Source organism: Melanostigma gelatinosum (genome assembly GCF_949748355.1).
Source record: "Melanostigma gelatinosum genome assembly, chromosome: 4".
NCBI classification, from domain to species: Eukaryota; Metazoa; Chordata; class Actinopteri; order Perciformes; family Zoarcidae; genus Melanostigma; species Melanostigma gelatinosum.
Window position 1 is genome coordinate 21323207 of NC_136637.1, and position 15882 is coordinate 21339088.

The window sequence follows — 15882 nt, forward strand, 5'->3', positions numbered from 1 at the left end:
CGGGTGAAGTTGCACTTTCCCCTCACGACGTTTTGAGAAACTGCATGAGGAGAAAAAAAAAAACCCCGACAGGGTAGTCACGATCTACAGTTTGATTGCTGCAAGAAGGCGCTGACGTTGCGCTTTTCTCCATTCATAAAGTCGCGGTGACACGCAGAGCTCGTTTAACTGCTGCAAACAGTGAAAAACCGAATGTGTCTCTCTGTCATCTTGCGACTGCGTCAAATGGTTGTTTTAATAACTACTTTTCAAGTGCGGCAAATGGAGCTTTTTGTGGGTCTATATACTTGATGAAGTGTGTTTCTCAATAGAAATGAGGCCTACACCACAGACCACAAAGTTGTTTTTGCATCTCTTTACCAATGAAATGATATTCTGTGGTTTTACTTCTCATATCACTGTGTGATTGCAATCAATCGCATGTCAGTCATATCTAAAGGACTCGATTGCAAATGGGTTCATTGGTGATGCAGACCGGATGCTTTACCTGCGTTGCTTTGACAGCAGCGCGGTAGGAGAAGTGCTCAGCAGCGCTCCTATACTCGCTCATTGATCAGGCATTTCTTTTGTTCGCCATTGATCCCGCCTCCATTCACTTCTCTTACTGCAGGCAGCTCACTTTTTTTTGGTCTTGTTCGAGTGGAAAAATCGACTGTTTTCTTCTAACTCGTGCCATCAGAAGCTTCATATGCCCATCTATGGAGTGCATTCAACCATTGCAGTTGTAATAGGCCACCACAAAAAGTTGTGCCAGACATTTAAATACTTGCATTTGTCTTTTCTTCAAGAAAGAAAATTGTGAATGCAATAATTACATATAATTATGTTGACAGTATGTCTTAATCTCCATGTCTTCCTGTCCCTGTCTTGTCATCATATTTTGTCTTCCTCTGCATGCTCGAGTGAGTTCACTGCTCATCTATCTCTCATCTTCCTTAAAAATGAATCAGTCAGTGGGACGCGGGGCCGTATTTCTTTTCTTTGTCCTGCCCAGATGTATAATGTGGTTGGACCCATGGCTGGGTCTGCTGAGTTTATATATCAGCAGGGTTACTCCAGTTCGCTCTTAAACCTGTGGTCTAATGAGGTGGAGAAGAGCAAATAAACCTCATGGCTGTCCAGTTCAGTTGGACTCTGGATGGTTTTCAGTTTATAAGCTGTGCATGGGGTTGGCAAATCCAAAATAATCTGATTTAGAAAAGCCAGACTCCATAAGGAACAACAATGGTAGTAATTTAATTCTCTGCCTTTGGATGGGTGAGTCATTGTTTTCTCCGATCATGGTATGTGTTATTGAGAGAGAACATTTTGAGTTGATTGATCTTTACCTCACCACTTAACTCTCTCTCTGGCTCCCCCTAGGCACAAGGATGCAGTTGTAGCTCTAATTCCCAACCTTTTTGGCTTCTGACCCTTTAAATTGAGGCAATGTCTCTTAATGACCACTTGACACAGTTTGCATATGTGACATGACTGAGATGTTCCCCTCTTTCTTCTACGTTAAGCGTTTTTCAGAGGCCTAAAGGGTTTTCAAACATTAACAGCTACTTTGAGTTTATATGATTAGAATCCTTATTAACGTCCCTTTTAATGACAGTAAAATCATTTGCTATTCTATCTTTGGCACTGGACATGTCTCTCTAATCAGTTGATGATTCTCTCTCTGCAGTGTGTAGTCACTACATACAGTATTTGGTGTCTGTGGAGTGATACACCACTTATGAGACTGCTTTGAAGTGCAGTACAGTGAAAACAGATTGCTGGAAGTCAGACTTTAAGTATCTCTTTGATTTCCTAATCAAACCCTCGGTGTAAGTCTGATAAGTACCTCTGTGTTTCAAAGTGTTTCTTAGCTTTCATCTTCTTCCCTCCCCTGTGTAGCCCCTGCTCTGGAGTGCACACCAGGACTTTTGATCTGGATCCAGGTATAGATCCCTCTGCTCAGCCTGGGTCCATACAGTGAGTCAGTAAGAGAGAGAGGTGACCCGGAGATACTACGTTTGGAGGGATAAGCCAGATCGTCAAATGGGATCAGGGAAGCTGGCCCAGGTGCTGCTGGGATGGGCGGCATTCCATGTGGCTTGTGGTGAAATCGGGAATGCACCGCTCCAAGCCAGCCGCTTCACCGGCAGTGTGAACCAAAGAGAGGTGCAGCGGGTTCGACGCCGTGGCCAGGAGACATTGAGAGGGTAGGAATGACAATCTGTGTGTGTGTTCGTGTGTGTCACCGACTTTGGCAAATCCCAAATGAGCAGCTTAATCCAGTTTGGTATTGATTTCATTCATATGTTACTGTACAAGCATTTATACGAAGAGTGGTGAAAAGAAGAGTGCTTGAAGTTTGATTTTGCATGCTCAAGTTTGAGCATTCGTAGCTGTATCTGGAGAAGGTTTAAAACATAAATGGCTTTCCCCTCTCACTTTCCTGGCAGCTCTCTTTCAACTGCTGTGCTTTCTGGGCTGAGGCCAAGCTCGCCTTATACCAAATTATGCTGCTGAATACTACCACATTGTTTTCCCAAAAACAGCACATGTTGGACCTTAACAGGCTGCTTGCCCTACTGAAATCACCCAGCGCATTTACAGCAAATTGACATTTTCATGGGAAAGGGAGGAAAAAGCCGCTTTCTATACATCCCATGAGGGGCTGATGAGTGAAATGCATGACCCAAATTCCACCGAGTGTATTCGTTAAGCTGGAGAAAGTAGTTCAGGACTGCAGCCAGGAGATTGCTGGCCCCGGTGTTTTAGGGTGGGGCCCGGAAAATCATGTGTGTGTGTGTGTGTGTGTGTGGGGGGGGGGGGGGGGGGGGGGTACATGTGAACATACATGTACGTGTTTTTTAAGGTGTTGTTCATTTGATTGTATCCAGTGAAATGAGCTACAGGGATCACCTCTCACCCCCACCCTCCTCTGCCTCCCTCTGCCGCTTCTCTCTCCTGCAGACCAGCGCTTTCACTTTGTCACCTGAACTCCATGAATCCGGGTGTGGGACGTATGTCCGTGCAGAAAAGACTTCACTGTCAATGTTGCCACTTTCTCAAAAAACAAAGGATGTTTTGTTGGGGCCCGTGTTCAGTGTATGCATCAGTTATTCCAATCAGACTCCCATCTGTCCCAGTTTATGGTTCCCCCGGTGCCAAGCCACAGGAAATGAGGTTTTCGTATCACCCGAGGGGGGTATGAAAAGGGGCATTTGTTTCACTGCTGTAGGTGACAAAGCAGCCAGAGAGAGTAACAGAGAGCAGAAAAAAGTATGAAAGAAAGAGAACGCGTGAGGAAATGAGGGATGAGATGAGGAAGAAATTGGCAGCGATTGTGAACGAGATAGAAAGAAATAACTAGTGAATTCTATGCAGTTGTGGCTTATTAATAGTGCAGGTTAAAGCTCACGTTGAGTCCTAGAACTGGTGTTTTCTCTAAAAACATATTCTGTGACAGCCCCAACTGCTTAATAGAAATAGATTTGCCTGCCTTGTCACTCATTTTGGTTAATATGGAAGGAGTTTGTCCATGTTAAATAAGAAAAAAAAAGAAAATTACCCCTCTGCATTTATTCTAAAGGAGACGTTTTACACCATGGTGGTCCTTTGACATTTGTAGTCCATTGTACTGTTTACAGTCACCAGTGCAGTTATTCTGTCAGACCCAGTGTTCCTTCAGCCACAAATGAGGTCATTGGCATTGAACCCAAAACATGAAATATATGATCCGACTCAACAATAATTCACATTCACAGTTTGTCTTACAGACATTGAGCGGCCAGGAGAGAGAGCGAGGGAACCAGGAGACCTTGCACAACAGCAAATTATTCCCATCGAGTTGTGTGTGATTTCACGAGAACATGTAACAGAAGCCTGCAGACTTTTTCCATTCCATTGTTAAGTTCTGGAAACACTGCTGCGTTAGGAATGAAATGCTCATGTAGTGGTCGTTTTGTTCATTGAAGTAAATAGGTGATGAGATTACACGACATCTATGGAACTTAAAAATCTGTTAAGGCTAAAAAAGACCAGTTTGCATGCTGGGATCAGGGCCAGTATACGTTCCACAGTTATTTGACAAAATGTTGACGTCTTTGTGATTATTTTTATTGTTTTTCTAGGCGTCGCCTGGTAAATGTCACCCGAACCATTCAGAAACCTTTAAGCGCCTCCCATGCGCTGCGGCAGGCCGGCCAAAGCAAACAGATGTAATGTGTTGAATATATTGTCAGTTTCTGTTTCAGCGTCGTTGGCTGAAAATGATCCGAGTTTATCTGTAATCGGGTAGAATTAGTCATCTACACATGTGCGTGTTTCATCTAACCTCTGGACAGAAGCCGTAATGGGGCGAAGACATCACACGATGCTTTGTGTTGCGACAGACAAATGTTTCCTGCACAGGAGTTGTTGAATTTGACTTTAACTCATTCACCCCGGCGAACTATAACTCAGGCTTGTGTATTACTGCTTTCATGCGAGAGCTGCAGCAGTCACAGTGGGCTGTCAGTAACTCGGTATGGGTTTCACAGATTCTCTGTGTGGGAGAAAGAGGGAGGTTAGGTTAATGATGGTCATTACGTTGGCCTTGTGCTCGGGCGCAGTGTTTATTTACTGGCTAGAACTCCATATCCCCTGGTCTGTCTCTGGTAGTGCTGGGTCTGATGCCGACTGACTCTGATTTATTGGCTCCCACCGCACACTACAAAGTTCTTTTTTTTTTTTTTTGCAGCCACATATCTTATTAACTTGGCCCAGTTTGGCCCAGCTTTACCCAGACCTGCTGAGGAGAGACTTGGATGCTGGCTAACTTGGCAGACAGTCAGTCCCAAAGCAGGAGAATTACTTTTAGCCGCTCCAGTCCATTCCAGGTTAATGTCAATAGCACGCCGATGGCCTGGATGGGGTCCTCTCCATGCAGTCTGCCTTGGCGTATGCCCAATTTAAAAGAGAACGGATGTCACAGGACATTTGAGGATAGAAGAAGAAACAGCCCCACTCCTAAATCTGATGTACGAGCAGCAGTGCCAGGTGTTGCTAGAGGCAGCAATACGTAAGAGTTTTCCTGAAGCGGGTCAGATACCAGGCAGATGTCCTTTGACCAGTGACCCACACAGACACAGACACCTGACTTGGAGCCCTAGCAAGTAACTTCTGCTCTCGGTCTTTATGGAAAGAGACCATCAGAAGTCATTTTCCATGCCTGCCCGGTGCTGCCCTTCCTTGTAGGTCAGTGCTGTGAACTGCTTTCACCTTTGACCCGCTGGATTCCTGCTTGGCAAGAGGACCCCCAGGCTACAGCTGCATACCATGTTTCTAATTTTATAACTCTTTGGAAAAAAACCCTCAAAGAAACAACATATACACTCAAAACTTTAGGAGAAGAACAAGAAAATTAATTGGAATTAAGATGAACTTTTATTTAATTTTCACGTTGGTGGATCAATTGTTTTTTCTGTCAAATGACAGAAGATAGCCACTATTAGAATCTCCCAGAGGCCAACATGATTTATTAATATTGCTGGTTTTATCTCACGAATAGACCAAAACCCAAAGATATTTAGTTTACTATGTTATATATGACAAAGAAAAGCAGCAACGTCTCGCAGTTTAAAAGCTTAAATCAGAGATTAATTGCAATAATTATTTAAAATATGACTGAAACCATTAATCATCAAAATAGTTTTTTTACGATTCATTTTCCATAGATGGATTACTCGACTCGTCGTTTCAACTATCTAATCTATCTCATATCTTGAAGTTAGAATAAATGCACATTGTGATACCGTACATAGTTATTTGGCCGACCAAGTCTGGCTTTAGCTTTCATTGTTCATATTTCCCCCTGGATGAGGTGGCAGCCATTTTCCTTTTATTACTACTAATGGCAGTTAATGAGCGATCCACAGGCCGGGAGGCAACTTCAAAGGCAGCGACTTGGGCACAGAAGAGTTAATCTCCTTTAGATTGAGCCCTGAGAACAGCAGGACATTTCAATGTTGAGGAAAACCCCCGGGGATTAAACTCCTGTTTTATGGTCTTTCATTCTGTTTTACTTCAGTTCATCCTCTAAAAGCCTCCTCTCTGTGATAGGAGAGGCATTGGACTGGAGAAAAGACAGAGACAGAGAGAGAAAGAAAGTTAGGGAGGAAGAATAACAAACTAGAGCACCTCGGGGTCAAACCCCTATAATCCTTCATATATTGACATCCCTGTGGTCTGTAACAGTGGAAAATCTTCAGCGCTTTGTGGAGGAATAGATCAGGCAAGACGTTGGCTTCTCTGCTCATTAAGTGTTGGAATGCTAATGTCTCGCTCCATGCATTTCTGAAGTTTTCTTTTTCAGAGTTTGGTTTGTGTGTTTGCCCCAGAAATTCAACCCCCGGCAAGGGTCTGGCCTCTTCTTGCTCATGCTGCTCTCGCCTTCGTTTCCATATCTCTGTTTTCCGCTCCCCACTCCTCCTCCTGCTTCCTCCTCTTCTCAACATTAACTTGTTTTGCTTTCCCTCCCGCTGATCCCGTTCCTTTCCCACCGTCCTGGGCCTCCACCATAACCACCATTCTGCTCACTCTCTTCACACTTGCTCCCACTTTCTCCCCCTCTATATCTAACCGTTTCAGTTTCTGTGAATCCTTTTCTCCGCTTCCTGTTTTATTTTTATCTTGCGTCTTTGTCTGACCACTATTTCTTCCGACGTGAATATCTCTCGTCTGCTTGCCCATCTTTACCACGTCTGGTAATGTGGTTGGAGGTGTTCTTTGCTCTCCAACCATCAGAAATTCAAACTCCAGCTGTCATCTCCATGGTGACAGCCCCAGGGTTACTACGGATACTGTCTGGTGAGGAGGAGAGGGAGGTCATCTGTTCCACGCAGGAGGAACTTGAGAAGTTCATCAGGGCTAACACTTTAGCTCCAGTCCTCTAATCTACTGCTTTGGACTGCATACCCAAGAGAAAGCTGCATATTTCTTGATATGCACAAAGTTCAGTTTACTCGTTATGATGAGACGTATCGCTCAAATTTGCAAAGTCTGGAAAAAAAAAACCCCGATGATGTCATCAGCAGGGTTATCTTGAGTGAGGCTTGAGACTTCAAATGCTTGACGGACAAGCTGTGTTATAAAATGGGGACATGTTGTTAGAAAGATGAGGACATTTAACAGGCAGGGAATGTCCAATGAAGGAGGCCATTGAGTTGCATCATGGGAACTGCATCACACTCCCTGTGGCAAATGACTTGACCATGAGCTTCTAGATCAGGCTTTATCCCAATTTACCAAGTTGTGGTCCCTCAGTCCTTGGTCATGCCATTGGCAAATGCAAACAACTGACCACCAACATAGATGGCCGCAGATATACCCGTCATTATACGCTTTGAAAGGTCACTAAGGATATCATTAGTACCACCACATAGCTGGAATCATCCCTTCAGCTTGTTAAATAGCTTTATGCAGCGCCTCTGGGTATTTCACTTGAGTGCACACACTGACTCGCGTTTTCTTATTGGATTTTGGTTTTGGGACTGATGCATGTTGGGAATTTGACTCCGTTTCTACATAAACCGAGTTAAAAGTGTGTGTAATTATTCCCGGAAGTGTTCTTCACATTAGTTTGTCAGGCAGCTGGCGGACCTCAGTCCCGCTGCATGTTTAAGTGTGTTTGTGCGTGTGTGAGCAGAAGCCAGTCATCTCTAGATGTGGTTAAGCCCTCTCCTCAGAGAAAATATTTGTGGCTAACCTGTCAGGCAGATCAAGTGCTCTATAAGCTGTGATGACTCTTGCGTCTGTCAGACAGGGTCAAAGTTCCCTGCAGGCTCTCCACCAGTCAGAATCCCAGCTGAGTGAGAGGCGCGGGCAGCGATGGGAAGCAGCGCTGGGTATTTGCCAAAGAACGGGACATCCAGGCCTGGAAATTGGGAGAAAGGAGGACTTTATACATCCGGTCCCTCCAAGTTTAAATTCAGCCTTGAACGAAAACAAAATATTGCCCCTTACATTTCCTTCCCCTCCTACCCTCCCTGAAAATACCTCCATCCATCACTCGAGGAGGCTTTTTATCAAAGTTAGTTTTGTTTACTCTAAAAGCCGAGGCCATGCAGGTCAGAAAATAACGCATGTGTGTATTTGTTGAGGGGTTTTACTGAAGTTTGGGAGGTCTGGGTGAGTAGTGAGTTTGTTTGTTTTTTCTTTTTTTGTCTCCGTCAGGCCCAATGTGTGTGGCTCTCGCTTCCATTCATACTGCTGTCCGGGCTGGAAGACTCTGCCAGGAGGGAACCAGTGTATTGTTCGTAAGTTCGCCGATCCTTAAATCCTCTCAGTTGAGAAGACGACAGATACAGAAGACGTGGGATAGTTCTGTTTGTGTCACTGAGTACAGCAGAAGACATGTCATATGAATGAATCAATTGAATTCACTCTCCTCTCCTGTCCTCGTCTCTTCCTCCTCTTCCTCTTCCTCTTCCTCTCTCCAGCAATTTGCAGGAATTCGTGTGGCGATGGCTTCTGTTCCAGACCAAACATGTGCACCTGCTCGAGTGGCCAGCTCTCTCCCAGCTGTGGAGCAGGAGGAGGAGGTCAGTAACAGCGCCACTCATCACACACATACAGTAACTGAAACTTCATCAAACAAACCCCATCATCGGCGGGTAAGAGATGACATGACATTCATCTGACAGTCGAAGCAAAAGCCACTTACATCTCTTCCCCCACACACTCATCAGATACAATTTTGGGTTCAGTGTCTTGCTTGAGGACATTTTGATTTCTGGGGAACCAACCACCAACTCTTTAAGAGCGAAAACAATTCGTCGATTATACAATTAGTTGATTGACTGCAGCTACATTTAGAGACTCGATTCATCGTGCAAGCAAGCAAACAGTGCTGCTTGTGTGTTTGTTGGAAAAAACAAGACACTTGATGATATTAGGGAAGCTTGGGAAATACGCTTATTGACTTTCTGTTGGAGCCTCAGATTAGAAGATCAAGACCACTCTCACGTCTGTCCATTGAACATTAGCCTTAGCTTCAGCAGATACCCAATATCAGCCTTGCACAATTCAGACAGATGATACAAAACTAAGGAGTGTAGACAACTGAAGCAGCGGAAGTGTAGAGTGTTTAGAGAGGCTTCTTCAACTGTGTTCCCAGATTGAAGCATCTTGCTGGAGAGCATTTGGTTTATGAGTCACTTTATCTGATTATTTACTTTCCACGAGGATTGTTAGGATAAACAAATATATCTTTGTTGTAATGGAAAGTATACAAATAGTAGTCCTATGGTCTTGTTCTTCTCATTGACCTTACGCCTGACTTTACTGTGTCATCCTGCTGAGTGGCCCAAACAACTGATGAAACGATATTGGATGCTACACTGAGCAGTTTCAGTTCCTACTCATCCAGTTGCTCAGCTTTTCCAAATCTAGTGATTCAAACCTTCTCTCACGGGAGCCAGAATAGTAGCGTAGCCAGCGCATAGAGTCCCGGGCCTGCTCTACAGCCTGCAGGTCACAGGGTTTGTCAGGATTAGAGTAGAGAGTCTGGCTGCCCCAGCTCAGTCTGCTGGGCTTTAGTTACAGACCACTCAGGATGTGTGTGTGTGTGTGTGCCTGTTTTACTGCACATGCCGACTGTGTGAAATCCCGTTTGTCTTAGCGAGATTAGTGTCGTGTGTGTAGGGTTTAGATATGAAGTTAATATGTAGCGGACATTCAGAAAAGATGGTCGTGAAGCACCACTTTGGGAGCATGCAAAGTGTGTGTCGACGTGTGTATCAAGTGGCGTGCAATGTGTTCGGCTTCTCTGCTTTATTCGGCTCGTCAGTCACGCCTGGCCCCCGCCAGACCCTTTACACATGCTCACATTCCATGAAGTCCGCTAACGCACATTTTCAGTCACGCAGCTGCACACACTGACAGATACACAGACACTCGTACTTTTATACTTATAAAAAAATGAACTGGCACACGCAAACTAACAGTGAGCATCAGATGGTTGTGACCCAGATGTGTAAAACAGGATTGAGTCCGGCCACAAGTAATGACGACCCTTCGAGGAAGGGCATTGAGGGTGGGGTGGAGGAAAATCAGCCTCTGACCTGAATGGCAGGATACGCGCAGATCTCCTGCAGAGTCAGGGCTTTGGCAAGAGCTATGAAGTCATGTTCCTTCGGGACAGGAGTGGTGCTAGAAAGTGAAGTAATACATTCGAGTGAGAGCTTAGCAGAGCTGGACCGAACCGATCGTCCTACTATAATTCTATAATTCTAGTAATTATGAAAAGTCATTTCATCACTGTTCTGCAAGTATAACTACTCACAACTCCAGTGTGTCTAAATCAATGTTATATTTGGGAGGTGCCTGCAATTGGCTTGTGTTAAGTTATCAAGCTTTGTTTTGATTTGAATTCTCACAGAGATACTCTTTTTTTTTAGGCATTAACGAATTATTGAGTTAAAAAGTGTTTTCACAACGTTATCTGTGTCGGATGCTTCAGTCCAGGAGAAGGCAAACCCTCGTCATCGTAGCTCTTTTCTGCCTAAACGTGCAGATTCCGAAATTCAGCTTTTGGACAGAGTCCACCATTTAACAGGATAATTCAGTGCAGTTGGAAGCAAATTGCAGTTCCATCGAGATCCGTTTGGAAATGCCAATTTCCTCTGCCTTAATTATACAGCCTGATTCTAGCACCCTGGTTCGCTGAGTTATAGATAGCATCTTTATGTCTCACATCTTGCCTGTGGAATGCAGAGGTTCAAATAAATCAGCAACACATTTGTGCTCTTCTACATTTAATCCAAGTGTCTGCGACTATTGTTTTGTCCACACACATGGTTTTCCACGAATTCTTTTTTTTGACTCTTCCTGGAATCTTTGCTTTTTGCCGATGAACAATATTAGCTTGTGTTTCTGTGGATAGCCTGGCAGACCTTTCAAACTTCTTCTTTAATTTCCTGAAATAGAAAAGTAAAAAAGCACAGCCAAAGTGGCTTTCGAACTGCACTGATAACCTGGAGTTACACGTTACCCTTGTAATAAATACAGTGACAGTTTATGGCAGATCAGCTGTGCTGAAGATCACACAGGTTCATCTTAATAACCTTGTCCTCCCATAACCATAATTAGGAAATCATTACCACAGATGTTCTTGCCCTAATGCTGAGACACAGCTGTCTCTGTACTGACAGGCTTCCATTGGCTATTGACTAGGAGCAGAGTGAGTCCTGGGAATGCAGAGAGAGAGGCCTTTTTAATTAGAAGCCATGCCACTACTTCCACAAAGTAATGCTTCATCCTGAGGTCTGTAAGCAAATAAATGGGTCTAATATACCCAGACAATTGATGATGTGTGTGAGGTACAGTGCTAACTAAGTTGGAGGGCTGTGAGTTTCCTAGAATGGAAAGAAATCTTTGTATGTGACTCTCAACCAGCTTTGACAGCATCTCATGCCGCCCTCTGTTTCACTTCATCGCCTATCCACGCTCAAACTGAGGCTGACTTGTCACTGATCCCTGGGGTTTGTAAACCAGGACAAAACACAGCTATAAAGCTCCTCAGTTTTCCATCAGACACACACAAATGTACCCGCTCGACACACAAGCCTGGACTTCCTGTGTTTCGCGGCCTCTCGTAAAAAACACCCAGATGTGAGCAGCTCACTCGCGACACTACCAGAGTACAGAGGTGCATTGTGGTGCAGCACCCAACTCCTTTTGCTCAATGTCTGGAAGACACACACAGACATATGCACATCCCCCTACGCTATTGCTTTACACGTGCAGCTTTCCAGGCACGGGTCATTGGAGTAAACCATCTCTCTCCACCTGCGGGGGATGAAGTGCCAGGAGGAGGGGGAGCAAGAGGCGAGGTTAACCAGTGAGATCATCTCCTTCTGTCTCCAAATGTTTGCATCCTTCTCCTCCAGACGTGGTACCTTTCCAGCACCTGTCCCATTCGCCTCTGTTTCTGAGGGCAGAGAGTTCATTGACTTTAAGACCGGATCTTCTTGACCAATTTAGAAACACTGTTTGTGGGGCGGGGGGCTCGTTTGGAAAATGGAAGAGTTAATCCAAGATGTCCTCAGCTTTGGAAGTTTTCTCTACAGTTTGTTTCAAGGAGAGGAAAGCTGAAATCACTCAGTGCAATCATCATCATTCAGGTTTCACATCACTGCTCCTATTGTTGGCCTAAAATGAAGAAAAAGAGTCATTCGAGTGTACAGCGTTAACCTCACGTCTTGGTCTCAGGAGGAAGACCTGCCACATGTGAAAGTGACTGAGATTAAGGGTGAGAAAGAGAGAGACAGCACACTAGTTCACTGACAGATAAACCCAGCCTGCCCCAGAGTCCCAAAGAATTAAGCTTTCATTTATCACCATATGTCGCCATGAGACACAATCCAGACAAAAAGTTGTTTCTGCCAAATCTGGAAGTGGAGTCTGCCAAGTGTTGCACATGAAAGTTAACTGGAATGCATTTTAGTAAATTATACCTCTGCCTCACATTTACATCCAAGAGTTGTGCTATTGTGCTTTGACTCAAGTCATATTTAGTGTGTTTGGGTACAGTCAGAATAAGTGGCTGCATTATAGTGGCTGAAGTACCTCCTGTTTGGCAAATGTGCAAACTCAGAAAGTCTCATTAGACAACCTCAGCTCTGAGGAAGCTCAGTCATTTCCCTTCTGCTGCACAGCGCTGCATGCCAGAGATTTTAAAGAGCGAAGGATACATAAACAGGCAGATGGAGAAAGAGAGAAAGAGAGGAAATTAATGTTGAACTTGCGATTAAGATATAGACTGAAGAGCATGAAAGGCGCTGAGGGAATAGTGGAGGAAAGAAGTAAAAGGAAGGCACAGGGAGACTAAAGTACAATAAACGAAGGATGAAAGGACACATTGAGTGAATACAGTTCTTTAGCATCCAGAACTGTAGATGTCTTCTCCCCTCTTGTGTTCACTAACAGGCTGTCTGCCAGAAAGATCAATGAGTTTCCCTTATGAAAGCTGCAGCTACGTGTTTGAGTCCTATTGGTCCTCTCACAGTCTGTGTGGCAGTCTGCCAGCCAGTAGTCTCCTATTTCACATCATACTACCTCCTGTGCCACCTCAGCACAGCACTCCTGATTTGTTTACCTCCTGTTCCAAGTTACTCCTTTTCTTTCGAATAAATCTGCTCCCCTGTGCCTCCTGTTTGGATTTTTTTTTTTTTTTGCCATTGTACCGTACTGCTTTCCCCCCCTCACCCAGTTTCCATCTCCTCTCAGAAAAATTCCTGACTGACTAACTGACTGTAGCATACTGCTTGATTAAATTAGTTTTTGTGGCCTTGGGGTCTTTGAGTCTTGTCTGTTCATCTAAAGCTGCCAAAGAAACACCGGACTTGTGCAAACCCGACGAAAGTGGAAAAAGCCTCTTCATTTGTTGAAGTCTCACGAGAGTTTGGAAACAACTCTCAATGCGTTTTTCAATGAGGTCATAATATGATGAAGGAATCTGACCACTCAATCGATTCATTTCCCCATTTCATTTCCTAAAAGTTGAGGTTTGGTTGATAATACCTGTAAAAGCTTTCGAATAAAACCTATCAAATAATGCTGTCACTGACTCAAAGCACATGTACTGTACTTGTCTATTTTGTGATAAATCTGCAGCTCGTGTTATTCGATAGAACAGGGGATGTGAATGCCTCATCATTTTTGAATTGCATCTTGTTTACACTTGTCTTTCTTTGTGCCATTCCCACTCATCATTCCTCCCCATCACCCCCAACTCTCTCTCTCTCTCTCTCTCTCTCTCTCTCGCTCTCTCTCTCTCTCTCTCTCTCTGCCTCTCTCCTACAGTTCAGTCCTGTAACGTCAGGTGTATGAATGGAGGAAGCTGTGCAGAGGACTCGTGCTCCTGCACGAAGGGCTTCACAGGCAACCACTGTGGACAGCGTGAGTGTAACCTGCTGCACACCTGGGTGGGAATGTGCGTGTGTGTGTGTGTGTGTGCGGAGTGAGATGATAGAAATTCGGCAAATTGTCCTCACTTTGAAAGACGTACTATCCATGCAGACGATACTCATTTATATCTTTATATTTGGATCTCATAAGTATGCTGTTGCTGCACAACGCTTTTGGTTTAACACTTTTTAAGACTATTGGTCCGGCCTTTACTTGCTGCATGACCAATCAGAAACCCAGTGCACTCGGAGAAGAGAGTCGGTGTCATATTCGTCAACATACATAAGAGATGACCTAATATACGTCAAAAATACAACACAGTATATGTGTTGATTTGTTGGTGATGCAATTGATGAAAAGGTGAAGTCATTTGAAGCTTCATGGAATAAATGTGTTGGCGTTTCTGTGAGAGTGAGTATGTGCTGAAGTGTGTGATTCTTCATGAATCCCTCTGTTTTTCTCCGTCTCCTGTAGCGGTCTGTGAGAATGGCTGCCAGAATGGTGGGCGCTGCATCGGGCCCAACAGATGCGCCTGTGTCTACGGTTTCACTGGCCCGCAGTGCGAGAGAGGTGAGTGCTCATCCTCGTTTCTGTGTTCGTACAGTTGTGGTTCTCCACTTTTCCCTTCGGCTCAGTTTGTTTAGACTTGAAAGAGGCCTGCTGGTTAAAAACAAAACCTTGCTTGGTATTTTAGTGGGGAAATCAAAGGGCGATGAAACAATGTATTGAATTTATTTTACAACCTGGGTATTTGTTTTTTGGTATTTGAGATCTGAGAATGTCGAGCAAGGGATATGACCGGTCAGGCGATCAGCCGCTTTGTAAAAGAGCCCACAGTTTATACACCCTTTATGGAGATAAAAACAAAGAAATAGTATTGCAAATAAACTGTCAATTGCTTTGATTTCGGAGATCAATTTACTTTTGACTTTCACCTACTATTCTTAACATAGATGAGCCTACACAACTCTTCAATCAGGGGTTACAACGGCCATTTTCATTGAGCTTACTGTCTTCACCTCTAAATATGAACGGTTGTGTATAGCTTGTGTGACTGCTTGCCTTTCTTGTCCTGTTATTGTCAGCAATTCATTTGGTGTGTAAAACGTTATCCTACCTGATGAATAATACTACGAAGATGAAATTAAAACTGGGGTTGTGAAAGAGCTGAAGTTTTTCTTTAAATGAAACCCCATCGTGCGACTTGACTAAAATAGCCTTTATCAAGCGTGGGAGACAGCGGCCCTGCTTTTATCAAGACTCCCCACTACCACACACATACTCGAGGGTTGAGGAAGATATCAAACCAGGGAGGCTTTGATGTGGTCATGCAGTCATGGCTGTTGCTCCTATCAGCACAGACATACTCTGTCAGTTCATTTTGTCAGTGCTCGGTGAGCGTTCGGCCTCCTTTAACGTGGATGACTTCATACAGTTAGCTCAGACAGTGGGTGTTCGTCTCCTGAGCTTTGAACAGAAGCCTGAAGTATGTGTGTGGTGGGAAGTGATGGAAGGGTGTGGGAGTCGGTGGCACAGACCCGTGATTGCAGTAGGAAAAAAGACCTGAGATGACGGCTGGGCTCTCACCTCAGTTCACCTTTTTTCGGAGGAGAAAACCTTTACACCTTCAGATATTCTCCACCAAATTCAACTTTCTGTGACACTCACCTCCCAATTCCATCATCTTCCTCCTGCTGTTCAGTAACACTTCGAGGAAAGTTCTTGTCCTGTAATTTCACTCACCTCATGCCTTTTAGCATTTCTTCTGCATTCCTCTTCCGAGCTATGTACCGTAGTTTTACTGTATGTAAAAAAATGGCCTTCTGTTTTTCTTTAAATACTATCCTCCCCACTCAGCCTTTCTCCAGTCTTCTTTTGCAGTGAATATTGACTTGTTTTCTTCCCTATGTTTTTAACTGAGGTTACCACATTCAAGTCTATAACTTTTCTAGCCTTCGT

The 15882-nt window shown here is 44.3% G+C and overlaps 1 protein-coding gene across 1 annotated transcript in view; it reads left to right on the forward strand.

Moving 5' to 3' along the window:
- The window catches only part of fbn2b (fibrillin 2b), a 55794-nt gene that overhangs the window by 290 nt on the left and 39622 nt on the right, over window positions 1-15882 (forward strand). Inside the window, exons 2-6 of the mRNA XM_079267336.1 lie at window positions 1882-2189; window positions 8188-8270; window positions 8454-8555; window positions 13819-13914; window positions 14398-14493. Coding sequence (XP_079123462.1) covers window positions 2026-2189; window positions 8188-8270; window positions 8454-8555; window positions 13819-13914; window positions 14398-14493 — 541 coding nt within the window. The 5' untranslated portion in view covers window positions 1882-2025. The remainder of the gene's footprint in view (window positions 1-1881; window positions 2190-8187; window positions 8271-8453; window positions 8556-13818; window positions 13915-14397; window positions 14494-15882) is intronic.